This window comes from Podarcis erhardii (genome assembly GCF_964252035.2).
Source record: "Podarcis erhardii genome assembly, chromosome: 11".
Lineage (NCBI taxonomy): Eukaryota > Metazoa > Chordata > Lepidosauria > Squamata > Lacertidae > Podarcis > Podarcis erhardii.
In genome coordinates, this window is record NC_138501.1 from 36,157,859 (window position 1) to 36,185,297 (window position 27,439).

The 27,439-nt window shown below is 45.6% G+C and overlaps 1 protein-coding gene across 4 annotated transcripts in view; it reads right to left on the bottom strand.

Moving 5' to 3' along the window:
- Positions 1–27,439, bottom strand: part of RAB3C (RAB3C, member RAS oncogene family) — a 115,767-nt gene that overhangs the window by 38,267 nt on the left and 50,061 nt on the right. For all 4 annotated transcript variants that reach the window (XM_081880798.1, XM_081880797.1, XM_081880796.1 and 1 more), the window contains exon 3: positions 25,724–25,842. In XM_081880798.1, coding sequence (XP_081736924.1) covers positions 25,724–25,842 — 119 coding nt within the window. The remainder of the gene's footprint in view (positions 1–25,723; positions 25,843–27,439) is intronic.

Consider the following 27,439-nt stretch of genomic DNA (forward strand, 5'->3'; position numbering starts at 1 on the left):
GGTTGTTCTCCCCCCCAAAAAATATTTTTGTACTTCCGCAAATCTTGGGGTTTCCTGAGCACACCAATACCTCTCACTTGGCCATGTGGCTACATAAGGACTGACACTCAGAGAACAGAGACCATTGTTTATGTGTAGCAGGGGTCACCAATGTCCTTCCTTCCAGGTGTTGTTAAGACTACAGTTCCCATTGCCCCTATTGACCACACTGGCTGTGGCTGATGGGAATTGTAGTCTATAATATCTGGAAAGTGTCGTGTTGAGTAGTTCTGTGATATATGATAAGCCCTGAGCATTAGACCTTTGAGTGCTAGCAACCCATAGAGGGTCCTTGAGGAAAGACAGGAGACTTAAATGAATTGAACTAATAAAAATAAGCTCCCCCCCCCCCGTGTTCTCTTTAGCTCTGCTATAGCCCACGGGGTACCTACCTACTCTTCAGACATTCAGCAGCCGAATGTGTAGAAAGCAGCTAAAGCACATTTTTACCCTCTTTTATATATTTTGAGATAAACTCTGTGGTGTTTTTTTTTTTTAAAAAAATGGTAACTTTATTGTGAAATAATACGGTTGAAATGTTCCCTGGAGACACAGTGTAATCTGTAATGAGAAAGATGTGTGGTACAGAAGGGAGAGGAAATGTGTGGTGAGGGGATCACCTAAACAAAACTGCACAACCCAAATATACTGCACAACCTCTCATGTTTATATTTAGACTAACTGCAGTGGCAGCCTGACAGAAAGGGTCTCCATGGTGACCGAAGAGCCATTTTAAGGATTTCTGAGTGACAGCCTCCGGAAAATGTACAGTTCAGTGAGAAAAGCTGTAGGTGTGTGCTGTGCTAATTCTTTGCTAATATTTATTATAGTACGTTACTCACTTTACGTTACTCACTTCCATCATACTAATGAATCGAGACTATACACCAGTCACTGTATAATTAGGATAAATTTAACCCGGGGGAATTATCCTATTTTTCATTGAAATACAGGGTTTAAAAGAAGATACAAGATTTTCCTGTGTTCCAGCTATGCCAAACTGGGGAGCTTTAGGATTCTGATTAAATCCCCTGCACTGGCGGGTTATGGAGGTGAACTTCTGCCAGGGCTCCACACCAGCTAATTGCCAGGGATTCATTTGGCTCAGGGGGTAGAAACAGTCTAGGGGAGAAGTCAGCAGAGAGCCAAAACCCACTGACTCCACTTCCTCCTTCCTCTGCAAAATCACAATGAGGCATGGGATTCTAACTAACTCTGCAGCCAGGTGATGATAGGTGGGCAGAGCTGTCTACCTGCCAGGTCACCTGGCATAGTTATGATAGGCAAATGCTTCCCTTTGAAGCCCTGTTGGATGGAACTTCACTGTAAACCACAGAGCTTTCAAACAGGTTTGATTTTGAAAGCTGTCCACAGAGATAAGGCCAGTGCTTTTTCTCTGGGGAGGGGGGACGACGAAGCAGGGGTACACATACCCCAAAACATTTTGTGAATCTAAGTTTGGCCTCACTGAGGGGCAGTACAGTGGTACCTCAGGATACAGATGCTTCAGGTTACAGACACTTCAGGTTACAGACTCTGCTAACCCAGAAATAGTACCTCAGGTTAAGAACTTTGCTTCAGGATGAGAACAGAACTCGAGCGGTGGCGGCAGCGGGAGGCCCCATTAGCTAAAGTGGTACCTCAAGTTAAGAATGGACCTTCAGAACGAATTAAGTTCTTAGCCCAAGGTACCACTGTATTTCAATATGAGTAGGAAAATGAGAGTACCCTTAAACATTTTTTAAGAAAAAAAGAGCACAGGATAAGGCTATCAAATACTCTTTGCTGCGCGTTCCAAGTACGGATAGGGGTATGCACCCAGGTCCTGTTTGCAGGCGGATTCCCAAAGGCATCTAGTTGGCCACTTTTGTCAGGTGGCAGAGGAATCACCCCCCACAGCAGGTTGCCAGGAATGGATAAGACAAGGGAAAGTTCTTACCATCTGCTTTTTATTCAATATTTACAGAGAGAGGCTTGAGAATGCAGCCTCTTGGAATAATGGTGTTGTCCTGAGAAAATCTCCACCCCGCTTTTCCTCCCACTACCTCATTTGTCAGCAGCAGCACCCTCTTTACAGTTGCTGCTTCGGGCCATCTGCCTCCAAGCTCTTTGCTCTCCTACTTTTAAGGCTCGCCGGGTTCTGGGAGATGGTGGGTCTGGAATGCTTTCTAGTGATAACGCGTCAGCCAGCTGCTCTAGCTCTGCCTCCTCCCCCTCTCCCATTATTTCCCAACTTTCCCCCCATCTTGCTCTGAAATGTGACTCTCTTCTTCTCTGCTGGGGAGGCAGTCTCCACCATTAATCCTCTGCCCAGTCCCTGACATCTATGATACCAGGATGTTGGGTGGCCCTTTGGCCTGATCTATCAGGGCTCATCTTATGCTCCTACGTCCTCACAGAGGCAAGAAAAAGTGTAAACAATTTAAATACAGTGGTACCTCGGGTCACGGACGCTTCAGGTTACAGACTCCACTAACCCAGAAATAGTACCTCGGGTTAAGAACTTTGCTTCAGGATGAGAACAGAAATTGTGCGGTGGCAGCGGGAGGCTCCATTAGCTAAAGTGGTACCTCAGGTTAAGAACAGTTTCAGGCTAAGAACAGACCTCCAGAACAAATTAACTTCTTAATCTGAGGTACCACTGTAATTCCATTAAAAGTAACCCCCGTTCTCTGAAAAGAATAGGCCCACTAGTAAAGAGCTACAGGTGATTCTGTGGTTCATGGGGAAATCCAGTATGGTTAAACTGATTTCAGACCCCTTTCGAACTGATTTAAATAAAGGCGTACCCTTGAATCCAAGGAACAACCACTGGTAGCCAGATTACATCCACTGCATTATTAACTTTTCATATCAAAACAATGTATTTAATTATCATATGTTACAGTGCTCTGTTATATTAACTCATTTTCTGTGCTGCAAAGGCTTCCTCTTCTACATTTATAGAGTCTAAGGAGCAAAAGTGATTTTTAGCTGTAAAATGACCTACGGGTCATTATCGTAGCATTTCCATCATTTAAGTGTATCTAGTTATTAATATAATTCAGTCAGTAGTAAAGCTGCATTCAATTTCCTGAAGGCAGAGGTTTCATTCAGAAATGCCTAATGATAATGTTACCTTTGTCATCACACAAAGACAGCAGAATATGAAGAGAAAGCCTTGGCCACTGCTCACCCCCCCCCCAATATGTCATTTGGCAATATTGCTATTGATAGCAACGTTTTGTGGCTGGGTAATAAAATAACACTTTTGAATATACCAGCCATTATCTGTACCCTATGGCAAATAACAGGGAGAGTAAAAACCCACACATTTTGTACATTTGCTTAATAGGAGGGGGTATCATATAGGGATGGGTGAATCTAATGGTTTTGGTTTTTCTCAATTTCTTATCTGTGCAATTGTAAGTGGGGTTTTCTACATTTCCACACAGGTTTTTGATTTTTATTTTTTTTAAAAAGAAAATACTCCTCATGAAAATCCACCAGCATTTTAGTGTTGATTTCTCAGAATATACACATTCTTAAATGCAATTTTGCCTAAACAAAATAAACAAATTCCTTCCAGTAGCACCTTAAAGACCAACTGAGTTAGTTCTAGGTATGAGCTTTCGTGTGCATGCACACTTCTTCAGATAGGTATTCTTCAGATAGGTATCTGAAGAAGTGTGCATGCACACGAAAGCTCATACCTAGAACTAACTCAGTTGGTCTTTAAGGTGCTACTGGAAGGAATTTGTTTATTTTGTTTTGACCATGGCAGACCAACACGGCTACCTATCTGTAACTGGAATTTTGCCTAATATACACATTTTTGGAAATATTATTTCCCATAATATAAATGAATTTCTGTAGGTTATTTTCACTGTTATATGCAATTTTATGCACATGTCGTCCTGGCATATGCAGGAGAACTTTATTGCAAAATTCAAAGAAGTGCAATTTCCAAACAGCAGCTGTGTTTTGATTTGTGTATTGTTTCCAAAAGTGTGGGTGTGGCAGGTTCATCTTTAAACGTGAACTGAATCAAAGTTTGTACTCATCCCTAGTCAGGAAGCACAGCTCATTCATTCATTAGCCACTACCTGCATTCTATCCAAGTGCATGTACCCATAGGCATAGCTGGGGGCAGTTGCACCCCACCTAAATACAGTGGTACCTCTGGTTGCAAATGGGATCCATTCCAAAGGCCTGTTCACAACATGAAAGGAACGCAACCTGCGTCTGCGCACGCACGGGTCGCAATTCATTGCTTCTGCGCATGCGCGTGACGTCATTTTGTGCGTCTGCGCATGCGCGAGCGGCGAAACCCGGAAGTAATGCTTTCCAGTACTTCCGGGTCACCGCAGGACGCAACCTGAATAAAGTAAGATGAAGCGAACGTAACAAGAGGTATGACTGTAAAGTCAATAAATAAAAATACTTAACTAAAAGTAGAAATTGTAGAAAGATTTTGAAAGCTTTACCTGGGCATCTGGGGTCAAAAGAAAGTCTTGCCTCTCTCCCCCTTCCCCCAACACAACATAAAGCCTGGCTACACCCATGTTTATACCCCATACATGTGAAAGCCTTACTCACTGACAGATGCCAGTGTTGCTATGATGTGACCATCTGAAAACAAACCAGATTGTTCCAGCCCAGATTATGGCATCTCCTAGGAATACAAAAGCTGGTCGCCTCTGATGAATGTAGGCTTTTTCTGTTAGCATTAGTGTATGGCTGAAAATCCCAATCACTACTGCTACCTTTGTTGTACCATATTTGTGTGTGTGTACCTTCTGCCACTTTAGAGAGAGGGAGGAAAATTCAGCACATTTTCAGGGACAAAATGCAGTGGGAGCAGTTCCTTTAAGGTGAAGGGGGGGGCACCGTCCCACCAACCTAAGTCTGGCCTAAGCCAGCCCTCACCTACTGGTCTCCTTAACTAAAACACTGCCTGTCAGCTTCTTCCACCTTAGTCTCCATGTTGCCACCAGGAAGGAGGATGGGGAGAAAACTAGAGTTAGTTGGCTTTGGCTGTCACTGGCTCTGGCTCCACCTGCTTATAGCTTCCCTGCTTTCTGAACCCACCAAGCTCAATGGGCACCAGCCACTACTGGGCAAATGGGCTTACCTATAATGATACAAGATGGTTTCCTTAAGGCATTCTTTTAGACAACCACACGAGAAACATTAGCCACCGCTAGAGCCTTTTATCCTACAGAAAGCCCCAATGGTAATGATGCTATGTCCAGACACAGTCTTGTTCCTAGGGAGATTGGTGTTTTCGTTTTTTTAAAAAGAAGATTCTTCCTTCTGCCTCCATTGGCACAGTGGCTGTTTCTTTCTCTTTTTTTATAATATTTTTATTAAGTTTCTTTTCTTATAGTCACAGTGGCTGTTTCTACCAGTACTGCAAATGGCCAGTGCCAGCCTAAGGCATGCGGCTGCCTGTAATGAACCAGACGCCACCCATTTCACATTCTACATGTGGAAGCTAACTGAACTGGCAGCTGAATCTTACTTCAACACTGTTGATGGGATGGCACCCTCCTATGTACCAGAATCAGGGGACCTAGGACAGGCTGTGTGGCAACAATGGTGAATGGCTCAGGAGGAACAGCTGAGGGCTGGGACAGCTGCCCCAACCTCAGAGGCTTGAGGCAGTTGCCTCACTCTGCCTAACAGTTGGACTGACCCTGAAGACTACTGATTGGCCTTCCAGTGACAAACCTTTCTTGCCCTTAAGGAAGAAAAACTTATGGATAACCTCTGCTTCCCAGTACAGTGGTACCTTGGGTTAAAAACTTAATTCGTTCTGGAGGTTCGTTCTTAACCTGAAACTGTTCTTAACCTGAGGTACCACTTTAGCTAATGGGTTCTCCTGTTGCCGCTTCTGTTCTCATCCTGAAGCAAAGTTCTTAACCCGAGGTACTATTTCTGGGTTAGCTGAGTCTGTAACCTGAAGCGTCCGTAACCTGAAGCATCTGTAACCCGAGGTACCACTATATCATACTGACTAAGCTTTGACTGGTCTGAAAATGAACTGAATTGCTTCCTCATCCAGAAACTACAACAAGAAGGCTTTAGATACATTTCCCTCTTCCTGCATTAAAAAACAACAACCACCACCCTGATCTGGATACCTCTAGTTTGTAAATAGAACTGTACAAGTGGTACACCCTCCCTTCCTACTCAAGCTCCTCAATATTTCAGTCCATTCCCTCTACAATTGATCTGTGATATTTTCTAATATGAAATCATAAATATCAAGGCACAGAAGCTTTCAGTGCACTGTGCTGAGCATACAAATCAAGCCTACATGCTGCTGTGCACAACGGCTCGATAAATAAAAGGATCACATTCAATATCCACAACTTGGAACAGATACGGATTAGCCAAGAGTCAAAGCAGACAGCCATTCCTGCAAAGTGGTAATTTCCCTTCTGGCATAGTTGTGGTTGTACGAACGTCCATAAACTGCCATTTTGTGGGAAACAGCAAGAGTTAAGTTAGAGGGGAAAGCAAATGGAAGAGAGCTTTCAAGGTTAGAACGTAAGTAGGCTTTTGAATAACACTGTGCAAAACCTTAAATGGATCAGGACCCAAGCACTTAAAGAAGGACCTCTCCTAATGCCAACTGTTTCATGCTCTGAGATTGGCTGGGGAGTCGTGGCTTGTGATCATGCCAATAGACATGGCCCAGGGGTGTGGTGACTTGAGACAGGGTCTTCTCAGTGGCAGCACCCTGGCAATGGAACTCCTTTTTGGGTGAAGTGGGATCATAAGGAAATAGGATGAGCCTGCTGGATCAGACCAATGGCCCACCTAGTCCAGCATCCTGTTTTCACAGTCACCACCCAGATGTCTGTGAGAAACACTCAAGCAGAACATGAGCACAAGACCACTCTCACCTCCTGTGCTTTTCAGCAAATGGATCATCCTCTATAATGCTGCATTTCAGTTGTCAACTAAAAAACAGGTTTCGTTTGCCTGGGTTTATGGAACATGATTTTTGCCATGCAAAGCAATTATTTTAGCTGTACTTCTTTGAAAATATACTTAATTAGTCAATACAATTCCTGTTCTTGTTAATATATACTGCCCTGGACTTCATCAAGAGGGAAAGAAGTCTATAAATATAATAAGTACCGGTGACAGAGAAATGTATAAGTTTGGGATTGCGATGTGAAAGGTTTGTACTACCCCTATCTGGACAGAGGTAGCCTAACATTTGTTGTCTATGCACTGGCAACTTCTAGGTTAGATTATTGCAATGAGTTGCATGCAGGGCTTCCTCTGGAGCTGGTTCAGAAACTTCAGCTGCTGCAGAATTTGGTGGCTAGGCTGCTCACCAGGGCAAAAAGGTTTGAACATATAATGCCAATGCTGGCCTGACTGCACTGGTGGCCAATTAGCTTTTGGGCCCAATTTGAAGTGCTGGTTTTGACAGATAAAGCCTTTAAACGGCTCAAGACCCAGCCTTTGGCTCTTCCTTACCTCTGGCCTTCTTGAGTGGGTAGGCCTTTTAAAAAGTGGATTGTCTTTTAATTTTTTGTTTTATGCTAGCTTTAAGGTACACATTTGTTTCTTTATATATTGTAAGTTTCTCTGGGTACTTTGGTTTTTTAAAAAACAACCAATAATTTTAATTAATTAATTAATATTATTGTTATTAATAATAATAAGAAAATTTACAAGAACCAGCTTTTGATGAGCCACTTCACAATTCTCTTTTGGAGATGTTGCATTACAGTGGTACCTCGGGTTAAGTACTTAATTCGTTCCGGAGGTCTGTACTTAACCTGAAACTGTTCTTAACCTGAAGCACCACTTTAGCTAATGGGGCCTCCTGCTGCCACCGTGCCGCCCTAGCACGATTTCTGTTCTTATCCTGAAGCAAAGTTCTTAACCTGAGGTAATATTTCTGGGTTAGCGGAGTCTGTAATCTGAAGCATGTGTAACCCGAGGTACCACTGTAGTACCCTAAAAGCAGAATCCTGCACGCTGCAATAAATAATACACAGCTGGGTTGTTACAGGCTGAGAACCAACACTGGTAGATTTTTCTCTTCTTGGCTATCACATGTTCAATGGTTTATTTTTTTATTCATTTATTCCCTTATATTTATATTCCACATTTATTCCATCAGAGAACCCAAGGCACCATACACAGGAGATGACCCATCCAGGAACTGACCAGACCCTGTCCTGCTTTAACAAGGTGCTGGCTTCATATGCCTTCAGGCCAAGCCCTGGGGCAGGCCCATGACTCAGAGTTGCTACTTCAAATATGCTGAGTTGCCCTGTTTATCCACAAAAGCCATAGGCTAGATTTTCTTCAAGATGGCACAAATGGCAGGCAAGTACACACAGCACTAGGGCCATATAATAGACGAGTGAACAGCGACCACTGTAATCTTTTTCAGAACTAATTCAATAACATGCACAAAAGCAGCATGAAACGGCTCTTGGCATTCATTTACTTCTTGTTTGAATTTGGTAAAGGTAATTAGTTACAATAAATTAAATCCAGCAGCCTCAATTATATGGTTCTCGTAGATGCTGCGTGCAGGATTCAGCGGTATGACAGTCTGCAGTTTGAACTGCGAACTGGGCCACAGTCTGCAAGAAGTCTGTTAAGCCATTCTCATTCTCCACAGTCACTTGAGTGACAAATAAATAAATAAATAAATAAAGGGAGGGAGGGATGGATGGAAAATATTCCACTTTCAACATGCCTTCCAAAACCTTTATCCCAGTTGCTATGCATCTTGGATTTGAATTGATTTCATGTATGTGCTATGTTGTTTTAAACTGTTCTTATATTTACAGTTTAAAAAAAGAGATGATTTTATATATGTAATAGTTTTAACTGTTTTATATATGTAACTATTTTAGTGCTTTAAAACATGCATTTTGGGGTGCCGTGCCTGAAAGAAGTTTTTCGAAGGGAGAAAAAATGTTGTGAATTCATGCGAGACCATGGCAACCAAAATGGCCGCCATGCTCTCATGGTAAAAAACGGGAAGATGGCGTCTGGGAAGACGGTGTGTCAGATTTTGGCTTCAAAGCGTTGGAGGAGATGGTTACAGTTCCCAGAGTGGTTTAACCACCAGTTAATTCCTCTTCTAATGGAGCTCTGGAAATTGCAACTCTGTGGGGGGACTAGGGGCTTCCTAACAACCCTCAGCATACATAACAAACTACAGTTCCCAGGATTCTTTGGGGGAAGTCATGACTGCTAAAGTGGTATCACAGTGCTTTGAACATATGGTGCAGATGTGGCCTGGTGTAAACCAGTTAATAACAATTCCTTCCCCCAAAGGAATCCTGGAAAACATACTTTTGTGAGAGAGGCTGGGGATCTCTAAAAGAACTCCGCAGATCATCAGCATATTACAATCTGATATATAACTGATATATAACTGATATATGTCTGCAGTGTGGCTATGATCTATGAGTGCAGAATGAGGAAGAAGTTCAGTGTCTTCAAGGGATACATCCGATAATCAGCCCTGCAAATCTCTCCTGGAACCTTGGAGCCTAGTTGTGATTTATATTATGGCAAGCTCTGCTGTGACTGTTCTCAGATCGGCTCTGTTTAACTTCACTTGGGAAAAGAACATGGGGAAATAAATATTTTATTGCAAGAGGTTCTGCTCTGCCTGAATTCTGTCAATGTTAGGAGGTTTGAAAGCAGGCAAGTTCCAATAAGCTCTGCTGAAGCACTGGAGGGCATTGCTGTCATGTGCTTTGGTAAACAAGATTTTGGAAGTCATATCAGCTGTGAAGAGAAGTCTCTCTGTAAAGCAATGCGGTTAGATCTCTTTGGAATTGTGTTGTCATTTATTTATTTATTTTTGCAGAATGTTTATAGCTCTTGTGCTAAGAAGAAGAGTTTTCGAGAGATTTCATTTGGAGAGAGGTTGGGGCAGGGGGAGAAGTAGTTTGTTTTCCTGAACTGAAATAACCTTAGTAGTAGTAGGGATCTGGCCTTGTATCATTTCCCCATCTACCGTACTTTTCCATCTACAAGACGCACCCTTGTATAAGACACCCCCCCTATTCAATTTTAAGAAAATGAGGGGAGATGGCCCGAAGTTGTTGAGCCTCTCCCCCCACAACGCTGTGGGTGAGAAACACTCCCTAGATCATTTATGGCACACAGCAGCATCGGGTGAATTTGTGCCCCACCAGCCATTTGGTTTGAGGGAGCGCAACCTCCCCTGGAAGGACAGTTTCTGAAGCTGAGACTCCAATACTTTGGCCACCTCATGAGAAGAGAAGATTACCTGGAAAAGACCCTGATGTTGGGAACTATGGAGGGCACAAGGAGAAGGGGACGACAGAGGACGAGATGGTTGGACAGTGTTCTCGAAGCTACCAGCATGAGTTTGACCAAACTGCGGGAGGCAGTGGAAGACAGGAGTGCCTGGTGTGCTCTGGTCCATGGGGTCACGAAGAGTCGGACACGACTAAACAACAACAACAACCTCCCCTGATGCTACTGCGTGTGGGAAACGATCCAGGGAGTGCTTCCCGCATGCAGTGGCATCAGGGGAAGCTGTGCTCCCGCCACACGAATGGCTGGCACCACGTTGCTTATACCCCCCCATGCCACTATCCGTGTATTGGACGACCCCAGTTTTTTGACGTGATTTTTGAGTCAAAAAACCCTCGTCCAATACACAGAAAAATACAGTATTTGGCTTGTATTTGTTGATATTAAAGCCTATGTGGCTTTTTGACATGGCTGCCCAAAATCTGACCTAGGAATATATGAACCTCTCTCAAACCAGTCTGACATTCATTTGCACTTTCAGCTGGTATTTTCTTTTCCTCTTTGACTGGTTTATCTTGCACAAGTCTTTTCTTTGTTTCATCAGCCTAACTGATAAATTGAGGGCTTTAAACTGGCCTCCCCAACTTTAAACAGAGCATTTTTCACAAATAGGTACATAATTGCAACAATCGGCAGACATAATCCAGCCAAAGCCAGTAAGTCCCACCAAATTTACATCAAAAGGGCTTAACTCTGGGCAGATCGTCCCCATTTTCTTCTTCCTGCACATAGTGGCACAGGGTGAACAGGCATGTGTGGTACACATGTTGGATGTGATCCACTGGGTACACAGAGGAACTGGCAAAATAATCCCCCTGCGCTTTGGGTGAATGCATTTTAAAGCTCTGGCAGAGATTTATTTGCACTTTCTGCACTTCGACAGTGCAGCGTTGCCATTGGGAGGGTTCGTTAACTTTAAAGATTGTCACAGATATCAGCAGCAGTTGTACGTCTTCCAGTGTGGGAGCCTCGGCTCATTGAAAACAATTACTGGCAGTGAAATGGAAGCAATAAAGTGAAGAAGCACAGAAGCAGAGTGTGTGTGTGTGTGTGTGTAATTAACTTCTCCTGACATGTGGCATCAAGCCAGCTACACTATCACTCAGAGTATTGATCAGTTCCATATTTGCCCCATGTGTCCACTAAACCATCCTCTATCATTTCCAAAAGTGAGCCCAGACATGGCAGTAATGGCCAGTTCTGATGTAACCAACTAAGCTTACAATGATTCCTGTTATGAATTCTGGGCTGTACCATTTAAACTGGTGCAGAATGCAGCTGGGGGTGGGATGACAGTGATCATATTTTTAATGGTTCTTGCACGTGTAGCAAATTAGAAGAAGTACTTCCATTTGCCTATCTTCCAGCATTCAGTTTCATTAGATAACCCTTGGTTCTAGTCAGTGCTTTTTTCTGGGGGGAACAGGGGTACGCATACCCCTAAACATTTTGTGAATCTAAGTTTGGCCTAATTGAGGGGCAGTATTTCAATATGAGTAGGAAAATGACAATACGCCTAAACATTTTTTAAGGAAAAAAAATCACTGGTTCTAGTAATATGACAGAGGGAGCAAAGCCTCTACTACTTTCTCCACAACTTGCATCTCTATCATGTATGCCCCTTATTTATTTATTTTTTCTAAATTAAGAAACCCAAATTAAAATATGAAATCCAATCCCAATTATTATTTTGCTTGCTTGACCTGATTTTACAATATTCGTTTTGAGGTGCAGCAACAAGAGTTGAGCACAATATCCTATGTGCACTTTGATATTATGATACTGACCACTTTTAAAAACCTAAGTGCACAGCATGAAATGGATCTACCATAGCCACATGCTTATTGACACTCTCAAATGAGAAGCGGAGCCTCTCTATGTGTGATATGTCTCTCTTCTGAGAGGGGAAAAGGTGGTGGTTTAAAACAAGCGGGAAAAGGTTGGTAAAGCAGGAATGGAAAGATACTGAGAGGAAGATGCCATTTTTAAACAATGACAGAGGTTTGAAGAAAGCAGGAGCAGAAGGACACAGGTTTTTAAACAAGCAAGCAAGCAAACAAACAAACAAACTCCAGTTTTAACAATGAGAAATAGCAGAGACAGCTGCAACACAAAGGTAGTGGTACCTCTGATTAAGAACTTAATTCATTCCAGATGTCAGTTCTTAACCTGAAACTGTTCTTAACCTGAGGTACCAGTTTAGCTAATGGGGCCTCCTGTCGCCGCCGAACAATTTCTGTTCTCATCCTGAAGCAAAGTTCTTAACCTGAGGTACTATTTATGGGCTCTTCCCAACCCCCTTCCTGTTGTACTCAAACCTCGCTTTAAACCACCACTTTCCCTCAGTGCTCCTCTGCTTGCTCTATTCAAACTTCTGCAACTATCTACACTGCCATTTCCTCTCATTGTTTTTTCATTCCTGCTTAATTCAGACTTTTGCACAAGCAAAAGAGCCCTCTCCTCTCCTATGGTTACAGCAACTGATATTCAGAGGTATTACTGCCTCAACCATGAAAGAAGAGCATAGCCATCATGGATGGTTATGAGCCACTGATAGCCTTACTCTCTGTGTATTTGTCCAATCCTCTTTTCAATTCATCCAAGTTAGTGGCCATCACTGCTTTCTATGGGAGCAAGTTCCATAGTTTAACAATGCGCTGCCTGCGCTACCACCTGAGTCTACCATGTGCCCAATTTTCAAAATGGCTGCAAAATCCATTCTGCAGGGCAGCTATTGAGGAAACTACACACGTGATGTACTCTGCTGAAATGTCCACGAAACTATATGATGTATTTTGCTGAAATGCTTTCACAGGTTTCCACACCCACAGGAAAAAAGTGGCTAAAGATATCCCACAAACGAATACAACAGGAAAACTGGTTCTTTCAGTGCTTTGCAAATTATGTATTTTTCATCTTTACTCTGCAAGGTTCTCTCTCACAGCAGGTAGCACAGATATTGTTAAGTGGGGCATGCAAAACTGACAAACGTACCAGGGAAAAGCAATTGAGCAAGGAAGCATAAACAATAAAACAATAATATTGTTATAGTTTTGCACCTAACTGTTAAAATGCCTTTCGTGCAAAGAAGTTGAGCACTGCAGAACAGGAAATGGCTTGAATCTGATACCACCCTTGGGAACTGACAATTACCATTTCCATTTTATAAACATGGGCAATTTGTTGCGTTTGTATTCCTTTGTAAATGTTCAAATATCCAGGTATGCACCAGACATTTCCCTACAAAGAAATATAAAAAAAGGTCTTTGACCTCATAATTACGTCCCTGCACTGAATCTTTGTCTTGGTGCTGAGTTTTTAATGGCTAGTTAGTGGGTGTAAGTACTCCTCTGCTTTTTGTTTATGTGCAGTTAATGTTTTCTATCACTGTTGTCAGGGTTTCTGGGAGAAGTGAGGAGATGGCAGAGGAGACGGAAAGCGAGTGGGAGGAGGGAGAGAGAGACGAGGAAGAAGATGACGGAATTCGAAGGGAATCTATGAGCCTAAGCAGTGAGTCAGAGGATTCCCAAAAGGGAGCTAGCATGATCAGGCGAAAAGCAGGAGAAGAGAGAAGCTGTGAAAAGTCAGGGAAGGAGGGGAGAAAGCCCAGTGAAGCACAGACGCTGTCAGAGGGGTCTCAGCCGGAACGGAGTAAAGGGGGTGGAGTTGTCAGCCTCTCGGAGGGAGGAGGAACAGGAGAAAACAGAGAGAGGGGGTTGGAGCAAGGTGTTCAGCCGGAAAGGGTAGAGAGTGGAACAGGGGGCAGTATAGAGGACGAAGGAAAGGTCAAAAGCAACGTACGCGCGCCAAGTTCAAACATAGGGGCGCGCGGAAGTGGGGAAAGCTCAGAGGAGGAGCCCGGCCCCAAAGCCAGAAGGAGGGGGCAGGAGGCGGCAGAGGATTCAGCCTCAGGCGAATCCCGGAAAGAGAGAACCCAGGGGGGCAGAAAGACCCTGCGGAAAAGAAAGGAGAGGAAGAGGTGGTCTAGAGCCAGGCTATTAAGTTGGTGTGGAGGAGGGGAGGAGTCAGAGGGGGACTTCGGCGGTCTAACGTGACAGACGTACAGCCACAATGCTGAACTGTGAAAGAAGCAATTATCTTCAATAAACTTTTCCTGTAAGTAAACTACAACGGAGTAAGGTCTCTCGTGAGCTGGGACCCACCTGGGTGGCTGTGACAGAAAGTCCCCCTCCCTCTGAAAGCAAAAATTTTTTTTTGCGAAGCTCACGAACGGGGCAGCCATGAGTGCTGAGGAACAGCTGGCTGCACTCCGGGATCAGATTACCACTCTCACGACGGCAGTCATTGCTTCGCAGAAGAAGAATGCTGACTTGGAGAAAGCCTGCCAGGATTTGCAAGCAAGGTGGGAAAATGCGGACAAGGCGGGGACCCCGGGCTCCAGAGCGGAGGGCATTGCGCTTGGAAGGAGGGGGGGTGCCCTAGTTTCGCATTTTAATGGCAACTTGCAAGACTATCCCAACTTCAGGGCAGATGTCGTGTATGCACTGCATTTACTCCGTCATGATTTTAGAGATGAGGAGGAGAGAGTGGGATTTATTGTTTCGCACCTGCATGGGGAGGCCAGGGCTTGGCTACGCAATCTGTGGCGCGAAGATGGACCAGCCCGTCGCAATGCAGATGCGTTTATCAAGGCAATGGATGCTTGTTTTCAATCCTCTGTGGATAAGGACATTGCGCGCCGGCAGATGCACGGGCTGAGGCAGGGGAGAGCCACTGTACGCCAATATCATTCTAAATTTTTTGCATTGCTCACCGCCTTAGATTGGCCGAAGGACAGTCTACCGGTCAGGGATCTTTTTTGGGAGGGATTGAGCCCCTCCGTCAAGGATGAGATCGCAAGGGGGGACAGACCCCAGACCCTGGAAGACGTGGTGCAACGGGCTTTGGCTATAGGAATTCGACATGAGGGACGTCCGTGGCACGAGGAGGGGGGGCCCCAAGCGCGCGCGCAAGCAAAAGCTCTCCCTTTTGTGCACAGGGATTTCAGCCGTGCGCACCCCTCACCAATGGGGAAGGAAGGCGAAGAGCCAATGGAGATTGGTGGTGCTAGGGCTCAAAAGCCATCCCAGAGCCCCATCCCTGCTGCAGCCAAAGCGAAGCCTCCTAGAGGGACCAGGAAGTGTTACATCTGCGACAGTGCACACCATATGGCGAAAGAGTGCCCCCAGAGGCTCCAGAAGCACACTGCAGCACTAGCAACTGTGACAGCAGAGGTGCAATCAGAGGAGCAGCTTCAGGGAAACTGCAGTGCCTGGCTGGAAGCAGAGCTACTGGGGCTCAGCCAGGCGGATCTGTAGAGAAGTCCCCAGCATCCTTGCACCGCATGGACCCTTTACCTCCCAAACCAGCAGTTTTACTCACAGCAACACTCCAGCTGCCTGATGGGCGACTTCTCGAGGTTCCAACAACCATCGATTCGGGAAGCAACGCCGATTTCGTGGGATTACAGTTCGTCAAGCAGCATAACATAGCGCTCCTGCCTGCAACGACGCCTCTGAACGTGGTCACGGTAGACGGCAGGAAGTTGCTGGGGGGGCAAGTGGTGCAGCAAACCCCTCCCATGATGATGCAAATTGGAGACCATCGAGAGCTTATTAGTTTCAATGTCACCCACTTATCGGACACGCCCATCGTGTTGGGCATGAGTTGGCTGGACAGGCACAGTCCCGCGGTTGCTTGGTACCAGAGGCAGATCACCTTTTGTTCATCGTATTGCGCCCAGAATTGCATCCAAACCGATCAAGGAGGAGAAGCCGAACAGCAGCTGCATCTGAGTATGGTGCAAGCGGTTCCTCACAAGTACGCGGAGTTCTTGGAGGTTTTCTGCGAAAAGGAAGCTGACAAATTGCCGCCTCACAGACCTTACGACTGCGCGATTGACTTAGTGCCAGGCGCGCAGTTGCCAACTGCCAAGCTGTACTCCATGTCGGAAGACGAGCTGCAAGAGCTTCGGGAGTTCATAGAACACAACCTCAAGCGCGGATTCATCCAGGAATCTAAAGCAGCGGGAGGCAGTCCTGTTTTCTTTGTGAAAAAGAAAGACACGCCCCAGAAGAGGCTCATTGTGGACTACCGGTTCATAAACAGACTAACTAAGCCCAAGGCCTTCCCCATGCCCAAAATTGACGACCTTTTGGCTACAGTCAGGAGGGGGAAGATTTTTACCAAGCTGGATTTACGTGGAGCTTACAACCTCATCCGCATCAGGAAGGGCGACGAGTGGAAGACGGCCATGTTCACTCCTTTGGGCACGTACGAATACAGAGTTATGCCCTTCGGTCTACAAAATGGCAGCCATGTTTTCCAAGCATTCATGCATCACGTCCTGGCAGGTCTCCTCTACAAGAAGTGTGTCTGTTTTCTCGACGATATCCTGATTTTCTCGGAATCGCCAGAGGATCACGATAAGGACGTGAAGGAAGTTCTGCAGAGGCTGAAGGAACACAGGCTGTACGCCAAGTTGGAGAAGTGCCAGTTTGATGTGAGAGAGGTAGATTTCCTTGGCTACAAGCTGTCCGACGAGGGACTGGCCATGGACAAGACTAAAGTCCAAGCGCTGTTGGACTGGAAAAGCCCTCGAAATCGGAAGGAGGTCCAGAGGTTCATCGGCTTTGCCAATTTTTATCGCAAGTTTATTAAAGGTTTTGCAAACGCGACGGCGGCAATCACTGACACCCTCAGTTCCAAGAAGAAGAAGTTCGTCTGGACCGAACAAGCAGAGCGATCCTTTCGGAAGCTTAAAAGCCTTTTCGCCTCCGAGGAGCAGCTGCTGCACGTGAATCCTGGCAGGCCCATGCGGGTAGAGACAGATGCATCAGACAGAGCAGTTGGGGCCGTCCTCTTGCAAGAGGATTCGCAAGGCAACTGGAGACCGGGTGCATTCTACTCCCGGAAGCTCAGCAAGACGGAGCGCAACTACACCATATGGGACAGGGAGTTGTTGGCCATTCATGCAGCTTTCAAAGCGTGGCGACACTTCTTGATAGGAGCCAAGCACACGGTGCAGGTCCGCACGGATCACAAGAACTTGGAGTATTGGCGGACGGCTAAATTGCAAACCCAACGACACATGCGCTGGGCGGAATTCTTTGCGGATTTCGATTTCAAAATAGAATACATCCCTGGAGACTCCAATGTTATAGCGGACGCGCTGTCCCGAAAGCCTCAATACCTGGAGGAAGTAGCTCCAATCGCAGCGAAGTACATTTTCGCACCGCAGGCGTGGACGTGCGCTACCATCGCAGTCGACCTGGACGCGGTGCGACGCGCGCTGCAAGAGGATCAGTTTGCACAATCCAAGATGGAGGAGCTCCGCAGAGGGTCGCCTGACAACAATGAGTTTCAGTTGCAGGATGGACTTTTGACTCGCAAGGGCGCCCTTTACGTACCCACCGACGAGCTTCGCGCCACGGTTTTGCAACAATTGCACGATGCCCCGAGTGCGGGCCATTTCGGCAAAGAGAAGACGATGGAGTTGGTGGCAAGGGACTTTTGGTGGCCCCAGATGAGAGGAGAGGTGGCGGACTACGTAGCCAGGTGCGATATCTGCCAGAGGTCCAAACCAGTGCATCAGAAGCAGGCGGGATTGTTAGAACCGCTGGAGACACCGCAGCAACCGTGGGAGAGGGTAGCGTTGGACTTTGTTACAGACCTGCCCAGCTCCAGAGGTAAGACGGCGGTGTTAGTGGTTGTGGACTTGTTCACCAAGATGGCGCACTTCATTCCTTGTGCCAAGGTGGCGACGGCAGAACAGACCGCAAAGCTCTTCATCGATCACGTCTTCAGAGTGCATGGACTACCGCAGTCCGTCTTGTCCGACAGGGGGCGCCAATTTGTTTCCACTTTCTGGCGGAAGCTTCTGGGTATCTTGCACGTCAAGATCAACCTGACGTCGGCGAGGCATCCACAGACCAACGGTCAAGCGGAGAGGGTCAACGCGATCATGCAGCAGTACCTACGGTGTTACGCCAACCAGCGACCCGCGGCGTGGGTGGACTACCTGCCGATGGCTGAGTTCGCCTACAACAACACGAAGCACGCATCCACCGGGGTGACGCCTTTCTTCGCGAACTATGGACGTCATCCCAGAACCTTCCCGAGCTTTACAGCACCTGAAGGGGGGGGGACCTCAAAATGCCGACCAGTTTGCAGCAGAGTTGCAAGAGGTGCACGAGGAGCTGCGGAGACATTTGGAGCTGGCAAAGCAGGCGTATAAGGTGCAAGCCGACAAACACAGAAGGGCGGGGGAAGACATTCAGGTTGGGGACTGGGTATGGTTAGCAGCCCACGCGATGCCGGCCAGGTCGTTGGCCAAAAAGAAGTTAGAACACAGGCAGCTAGGACCATATCAAGTTGAGGCTAAGATCAATCCGGTGGCTTTTCGCCTAGCCCTTCCGGAGGGCTCCAGGGTGCACCCGGTCTTTCATAGGTCGGTGCTCACTCCCTACAAAGCCCCACACAGGTTTCAAGAGTCAGGAGCACCTCCAGAGCCACGTAGAAGGGCGCCTGAGAGAGGGGAGTCGCCAAGACCAGAACCTCTTAATGAGGTCACAGAGATACTGGATTCACGATGGGGGGAGGAGGGAGTTGAATATTTTCTCGCCAGGGAAGGCACTCCAGTCTCTGCAAATAGCTGGGTGCCGGGTTACGCTTTGGACGAACCCCTGTTGAAGGAGGAGTTTCATGCAATTTTTCCGCACAAACCCATGCCCGAGGAGTATTTTGATGATTGGCTTTTCACGCCCACTTTGTCGGGCAGCACGTTCGGGGGTTTCTCCTCGCCCGAGGGCTCTACGCCCAAAACAAGCCCGACCAGGGATCCCCGCCTGGGGGGGGGAGAGACAAACCCTTATTGGTGGGTGGATCAGCCAAGGGAGGTATGGAGTCAGAGGTGGATGATAGGTCCTTGGCAGGCAGCGCCAGGAGAAGCAGTGAGGGAGGAAGAGACTGTGATGCCTTCAGGGGGGGAACCCGAGTTCGAACACACGTATACGGAGCTGCCAGAGGAGAAGATTGACGTGGACACCCGGTATCCTGAACCGACCCAGGAAGAACCACATTTCCCTCAACCTGCACCCAGCGACCGGGAGGGGGGAAGGGGGGGCTTCGAGGGGGGGATGGATGTCAGGGTTTCTGGGAGAAGTGAGGAGATGGCAGAGGAGACGGAAAGCGAGTGGGAGGAGGGAGAGAGAGACGAGGAAGAAGATGACGGAATTCGAAGGGAATCTATGAGCCTAAGCAGTGAGTCAGAGGATTCCCAAAAGGGAGCTAGCATGATCAGGCGAAAAGCAGGAGAAGAGAGAAGCTGTGAAAAGTCAGGGAAGGAGGGGAGAAAGCCCAGTGAAGCACAGACGCTGTCAGAGGGGTCTCAGCCGGAACGGAGTAAAGGGGGTGGAGTTGTCAGCCTCTCGGAGGGAGGAGGAACAGGAGAAAACAGAGAGAGGGGGTTGGAGCAAGGTGTTCAGCCGGAAAGGGTAGAGAGTGGAACAGGGGGCAGTATAGAGGACGAAGGAAAGGTCAAAAGCAACGTACGCGCGCCAAGTTCAAACATAGGGGCGCGCGGAAGTGGGGAAAGCTCAGAGGAGGAGCCCGGCCCCAAAGCCAGAAGGAGGGGGCAGGAGGCGGCAGAGGATTCAGCCTCAGGCGAATCCCGGAAAGAGAGAACCCAGGGGGGCAGAAAGACCCTGCGGAAAAGAAAGGAGAGGAAGAGGTGGTCTAGAGCCAGGCTATTAAGTTGGTGTGGAGGAGGGGAGGAGTCAGAGGGGGACTTCGGCGGTCTAACGTGACAGACGTACAGCCACAATGCTGAACTGTGAAAGAAGCAATTATCTTCAATAAACTTTTCCTGTAAGTAAACTACAACGGAGTAAGGTCTCTCGTGAGCTGGGACCCACCTGGGTGGCTGTGACAACTGTTATGGGGGAAAGTGTTTTGTTTTTGACCATCACTCATCTGAAGTCAGAGGTGGTACAGGCCAGAATTAATGTAAGGGACATAAGAAGAGCCTGCTGGATCAGGCCAATGGACCATCTTGTCTAGCATGCTGTCCTCACAGCGGTTAACCAGATGCCTATGAGAATCCTACCAGCAGGACCTGAGCACATCAGCCCTCTCCCCCTGCTGTCATTTCCAGAAACTGGTTGTCATGGTCCGGTTCACGGGCAATCGAAGTCCCGGCAGGGGATGTCAGGACCGGGGGCAAGATGGCGGGGTGGGAGCAGGAATGGGGGTCCAGAAGCCATGAGTCAGGAAGCCAAGAGTCCAAGGGTCAGAGAATTGGGAGTTACAAAGCCAAGGGTCTGAGGATCAAGAAGCAAGGAGTCAAGGGTCCAAGGATCACAAAACAGGGAGTCAAGAAGCCGAGGTTCAAGGATCAGGAAGCAAGAAGCCAAAGGCAGGAAGCGTGTTGCTGTGGCAAAGAGCCAAAGGGAAATGCTGATCTTATATCCCTTCCCAGCTCTTGCCACCAGGTGCTGTGAGTTACCAATCGGCCTCACCTGTGAGCCCATGCCTTGCCTCTTCAGAACAAACTTAGCAAGGCCCCAGTCCTGCAAAATCCTATTGGTCACAGGGGCTGGCTCCTGCACACACACCTGACACTGGTATTCAGAGGCATACTGCCTTCGGCCGTGGTGCAGAGTACAGCTATCATGGTTAGTAGGCTCCATAAATTTGTATAATCCTCTTTTAAAGTCATTCATGTCGGTGGCCATTGCTACCTCTCATGGGAGTGAATTCCATAGCTTAACTATTGTTTAACGAAGGTGAAGTGGAAATATCTCCTTTTTCAACCAGGCTCATCCTGTCAGAACAGGCTCGCTGAAAGTCTTCAGGCAGTGGACACTGAACAGCCACCTGTTGCTCTAGCTATGGAACTCCAGCATTGACTAGAACATTGGGCTAGATAACCTCCAAGGCTCCCTCCAACTCTCATGTGATGTGTGATTGTGAGAAATATGCAAAACTGAGAAAGAAGCACACGCTCAGAACTGGCAGGATAGTTTTAATCAGAGCTGCCACATCGCAACAAGCTTTGATGTAGAAGTCATGGATAGGCAAACTAAGGCCCAGGGGCCGGATCCAGCCCAATCGCCTTCTAAATCCGGCCTGTGGATGGTCCAGGAATCAGCGTGTTTTTACATGCGTAGAATGTGTGCTTTTATTTAAAATGCATCTCTGGGTTATTTGTGGGGCATAGGAATTCATTCATTCCCCCCCCCATATAGTCCGCCCCCCCCCAAGGTCTGAGGGGACAGTGGACCGGCCCCCTGCTGAAAAAGTTTGCTGACCCCTGGTGTAGCTCCTCTCAGCCTTTGCTCTGTGCTAGCAGAGCACTGGATTTAATTCTATAAATGATCGATGGGAAGCAAAAGTGCAAACGTTGAAACATTAATGAGACAGAGTGCCCAATGAATGATAGGTAGCAGAGCTGAAAAGCACATCTTTTCCCAGCATTGGAATGATGCCACTGGGGACACAGAAGAATTTGATAAAATGGGAGGAGAAGCCTTCATCGAATCAAGGCTCAATGCACCCAGCGCAGCTCGCCTGCAATTGACCAAGGTTGCTTGGGTAGCCAAGCGGGCAAGAGTGAGCTGCGACTGAAGAGGTTCCTGGTTCAAATTCTGCCTTTGCCACAAGCTCTCTGATTGGCAATTGTTAAGCCATTTATAGGTGATCCTGGTGACCACCTGCGGTGCCTGTCACAAGGGGTCACGTGTCACGGGTTTTTCTACTCAGCTATCCACACAATAGCTGAAGCAAATAATGCAAGCTATTCATATTGAATGAAAGTACAGATTAAGGAGCCTAGCACTTATTAGGCTATATGACGTGGATAAAACATACATGCAAAACATACAGTAGTACCTCGGGTTAAGTACTTAATTCATTCCGGAGGTCCGTACTTAACCTGAAACTGTTTTTAACCTGAAGCACCACTTTAGCTAATGGGGTCTCCTGCTGCTGCCGCGCCGCCGGAGCACGATTTCTGTTCTCATCCTGAAGCAAAGTTCTTAACCTGAAGCACTATTTCTGGGTTAGCACTATTTCTGGGTTAGCAGTGGTACCCGAGGTACCACTGTATACCGAAGTCTGATAATGCAGGGTTCCTGATCACGCAGAGGCTTCTAGCTGATTTCAGATGGTCATGATTAGAAGGACTCTTCAGACCTTCAGACTAAACTAGTGAAGGTCTGGGGAGGAGGGAACATAGCTGGCACACAGGGGGTATTGTGGCAGAACCAGCATAAACACTGGGCTGTCTACACATGCATTTAATCCTCCGTGATGAAGCTGAATGTCTGAAGAGGGCTAGAGAGACAACCCCTCTCCATAATCGTTCGAGCATCTGTTTAACTAAGTTTTGAGATTCTTGACTTGACTTATTTTCTTGCCCACTCTGAATCCCTAATTCTAGGGAATTCCAGGAAATGGACTTAAGTCTGACATAGGCTGCACTTATTCTGTTCTCCCAGCGTTTCTCTAATTGCCATATTATATTCACGCTTTCACATGATGTAAAACCTGCATACAGAAATATAGCGGAATATAGTGCACATATAGCATTCTTTTCTGCATTGTTTGCTTCTGGAAAGGTATCTGTTTGCAAATAACATGAAAAGGAATGCTCCGCAATACCCAGCTATATTTCTGGAATGGACTTTTACAAATTAACAGAGAAACATCAGGAAAATGCAACAAACTGCCATGAGAATACAGCCTTAGAGTGGAATCCTTGCTTTGAGCACTCTTTTTCTTCATTCTGACTCTCACTGGACTCCACCTTAATAAAGCCTTCCTTTCTATTTATCTTTTTTGTTGGATTTATATTGACAGTAAGGATCTCCATGCCTACCTCTGATATTTGGACAAAGCATAAAGAAGGAAATGTATAAATCTTCATTCTGTCTTCTCTCTCTCTCACACACAGTACCTTTTTAATTAGACCTACAATTCCCACACCTTTGCCCTTCTCAGAGTCTGAAGTCTCTCCCTCATCTCTAGAGCTGCCTTTGCAATTATCAACCAATTTTCCATTTGTTATATTTTCTTAAGAAATATAAATTTCTGGGAAAGCTCTGACTGTGTCTCTGTTGCTCCAAGAACACATTATAAGAGCACTCGGCTACCTAGATTAAACAATCTGAAGTTAATTGTGTCATTCTGTTTTGTATTTGGAAAACATGCGTTTTTAACGGGCAACCTCTACTAGACAGACAGCAGTCTGTCCTGTGCTGCCAACTAACAGAATAGAGCTAAGATTACATTGGGAAATGGTTCTCATAGCTAGCACATTTGAGCAAATTTCTGCAATCTCCTTTGTGTTTCATAAGGCCTTATTCCCTGAAGATGGAGAGACAGTGTTCAGATGTATAGAGTCCCAAACAAACCCCATCCATTGGTTAAAGAAGATGCATCTACTAGGAGCTTGTTTTCCCTTTTCCTGCCAGAAACAGTATTCAACTTCAACTTCCACTTGCCCTGGAACTGCAGAAGCAAGGGGAAAGGGGACCCTCTGGCCCCATCCATCAGCCAAGAGCTACCAATTGCGATTCAAGCAAGAACACCAACAAGGGAAGACCAGCCTGGCCTGAACTTGATTAAATTGCTTGTAGCTCATCACTTTGTTTTGGCCCTGAAGACTTGATCCTTCATTCCCTTTTGTGTCATTTCATTTTAGCTTGTAAGTCTGGTGGCAGGGCCTGTCTCTCTCTCTAATTGATGTGAGTCACTTAGGGAGACCATAACTGTCTGAAGTGCATGAGAGAAATAGAGAAAATAAAAAAGATAAATAAAAATCTGCACAAGAGGGATATTAAATCACACTGCTTTGTCATACAATGGCATTGCAAGAAATTGAGAACATGTAATGAGGAGCCTTCTCAAATCAGAGTGCAATGGAAATTTCCCCTGATGAAGAGTCGAATTTTGCTTGAAAAGTGTTTGGCATTAAAACAGCACTTTCTAGAATAAATATGCTCTGTGAACACTGCTTCTGACTGCTGGTATTCTGCCCTGTGTTGATTGAGTGTGACAACTGCATCACTGACGAGTAAAATCAACCCTCCTTCCTTGTTTCACACTTTTCATGATAATTTCAGAAATGCAAGATTGTGGCAACTATCCTCATTTAGGAATGATGCATTACCCAGAGTGCAATGTCCTGTAGAGAACATAAAATTACTCCATCCCTACCCAGAAGACTTATAAGCTGGCATTAGACAGGGATGAAAGGAGAGTTAGAGATTAGGGAGAATCATATAGGAGGGGAGCATCAGCAAGCAAGGGGAGACAAGAGAGGTTGAGATAAAAACTTTGCTGAAGAAATCAATTTTGGGAAGGTCAGTGAAGCAGAAAGGGGGGGGTCCTCCAATTTGTATAAAACCAGTGGCCATTCCAGATACAGGAAGAAGCAGAACCATCGGACTAGAGATTGGCAAAGGTACAAAGGTCCCTTCTCAAAATTCAACTTTTCCAGGAAGCCTTTCAATCATCTCTCTAGTGCCTGTTGTACTAAGCAGAAGCACGGTGATTGAAGCCATCACATGTTCTTTCCTTGGCTACCCAGGTCTCCATTTCACTCCTCCTTCTGTTGTTTCTGAATTTCGATTTTAGATTTCAAGTCCCTTGGTGCTGCTTTCTACCTGCTCTTTGTGAAACATCAAGTGCATAGGTGGCGCCCTCTAAATAAATAATAACAATGACACAAGTTTTCTGTGTGGCACGCAGAAGAAAGGCAGCAATTAAAATGCGGTATAGAACAATAAAATTATTAAAACTTAAAAAAATACGATTCAAACATTGATTTTTTTTTGCTGCTACCAAAATATTCTTAACACAGTCTCTGTTCTGAATACGAATTACACCATCAAGGTATCCCAGTAAACGAACCTTAGAATCACACAACATTCAATGCCTGGTTATCTCAAATATATTCAGAAGTCAAGTACTTCTTGCCAACTTCATTTGTACCCCACAGGAATTACGAAGTAATATACTGACACATTCCCAAACATTCTTAAGCTTAATCACATCAAACCTGGCAATTTATAATGGATTCATTATGTGACCACAGCACAGAGACGGTCACTCAAGTTGGCTTGTAGTGAGTGGGGTTGAAGCTTTTAATGTGAGAATTAGAAACCTGACACTGATATCAACAGAAAAATGCAAAATATTCTCAAAATCAAATTCATGATGGCAAGACAGAATTTGTTAGGAAAGTTGCATCTGTTCCTACAGACCAAGTCTCTGAGATATTTCATAATCACAACAAGAATCTGGCTGCCAAATTCACTATCCATATCTCCCATTTGTTTCTATCCCAAATTTGACTTACCAGTCTTGCACAGCGTTGAAGGATTCCTCATTGGTGATGTCATACATTAAAATGAAGCCCATTGCACCCCGATAGTAGGCTGTCGTAATTGTCCTATATCTCTCTTGACCGGCTGTGTCCTAAAACAATTAAATATAGACAGTTGTGGCTACAAGTTGTCAAAAGTCTTGTGTTTTGTTTTGTTTTTTTAAAAAGCAGCAATCATACTTCCCGCCTAGAAGCACCATTTTGGCAAGTAAGCAGTAAGCAATTATATTTTATATAAATCAGGCGCCTGATTTCATAATGACAGTGAAAATTGGAGATTCAAAGAGTTGTGTAGGCCTGTTTAAAAAGGCCTATACCACCACTGCTGTTTGAACTTCTGGTTTACAGCAGTTCAAAGAGCTACAATGGGAAGGAGAGATGGTTTCCACTGAATGGAAACCCCCTCATTGAGCAAGTGGGAGCTCACTTTAAGCTTCCAAATGTTCTTTTGAAGCCCCACTTACCTGCCCCATGTATGACCTCAGTTGTAGGGCAGTGGGTGTGGTTCCCCCAAAATGGACTCCTGGCCAAATGAGGAGGCTTGGCCCACAAGTTCAAGGTCTCTGCACCTCATGTCAGTTTACATATACTGTGAACAAACAGCTTTGTGAACCATATGCCTTTATATCAAACCCATTCTCTGTCCCTCCCTCCATTACTTGTGTTCACTCTCAAAAATTGTTACATAGGTATAATAAAGGAAGGAAATTCTCAGCATTACCCATAGTTCTGCAGCTCACATCAAAAAGAAAAAAATATTTCAGTTGGTTGTTGGCACAGGAAATCTTCCTGGTGGATTTTACCCATATGTACTGATCCAGAGAATGTTAACAGGGTGCTTAAGCTTCATTTATTGTGACAGTTGTTAAATAAACCTCAGTTCTCTTTGGATTGTTTCCAAACACATTCAAACTCTATAATATTTTGTTTCAAGAAGGATCGCCGTGTTAGTCTGTTGCTGCAAATACCACAGTCCTGTGGCAGCTTAAAGACTAATTTAAGCACAAGTTTTATAAGCAAGAGCTATTGTGGCTTTAGTCTTTATGGTGCCACAAGACTCTCTAAAGTATTTAATATCACTAAAGATGGCTTCAGTTAATAATGTGCTAATATTTCCCTGAACCATCTTTCTGTTGCTTTCATTATGCCTGACTTTTATGCAAATGAAAAGCATGGGATAATCCATTTCCATATTTCATTTACATTTCTTGCTGTAAAACAATGCTAGCGTTCCTCATTAAACTGCAATTTGAGCCTCTATGTAAAAACCAGTTCGTTTATCAATTCAATCTTGCTTGCTCACTGGTCCTAATTTACCCACTGATCAGATTAGCTTTAAATCCAAAATGTAATGGTCTGTCTTTTAGCCCAGAGTCACTTTCTAAGCAAAATCTAACAGAACAAGCCTGACGAATATTGATAAAAACTTGACCTATTGTTCCATGATGGTGTTACCATGGCAATCCATCTTCTTCCTGGATGAACAGGGGAAAATACATAAAGATTTTCGATGGAGCCTTTTCATTTGCTCTAGTACCAGCTAGAAATATATGAAATAATTTCAAGTATGCTTGCACTATGGTGGCTGTTTGACAGATATCCTTTAGTAATGATCCATGCACATCCAGGGTAGTAACAAACACATATTTATAGTCAGACATAATAGTGTTTACTCAAAAGCAAGTCCCA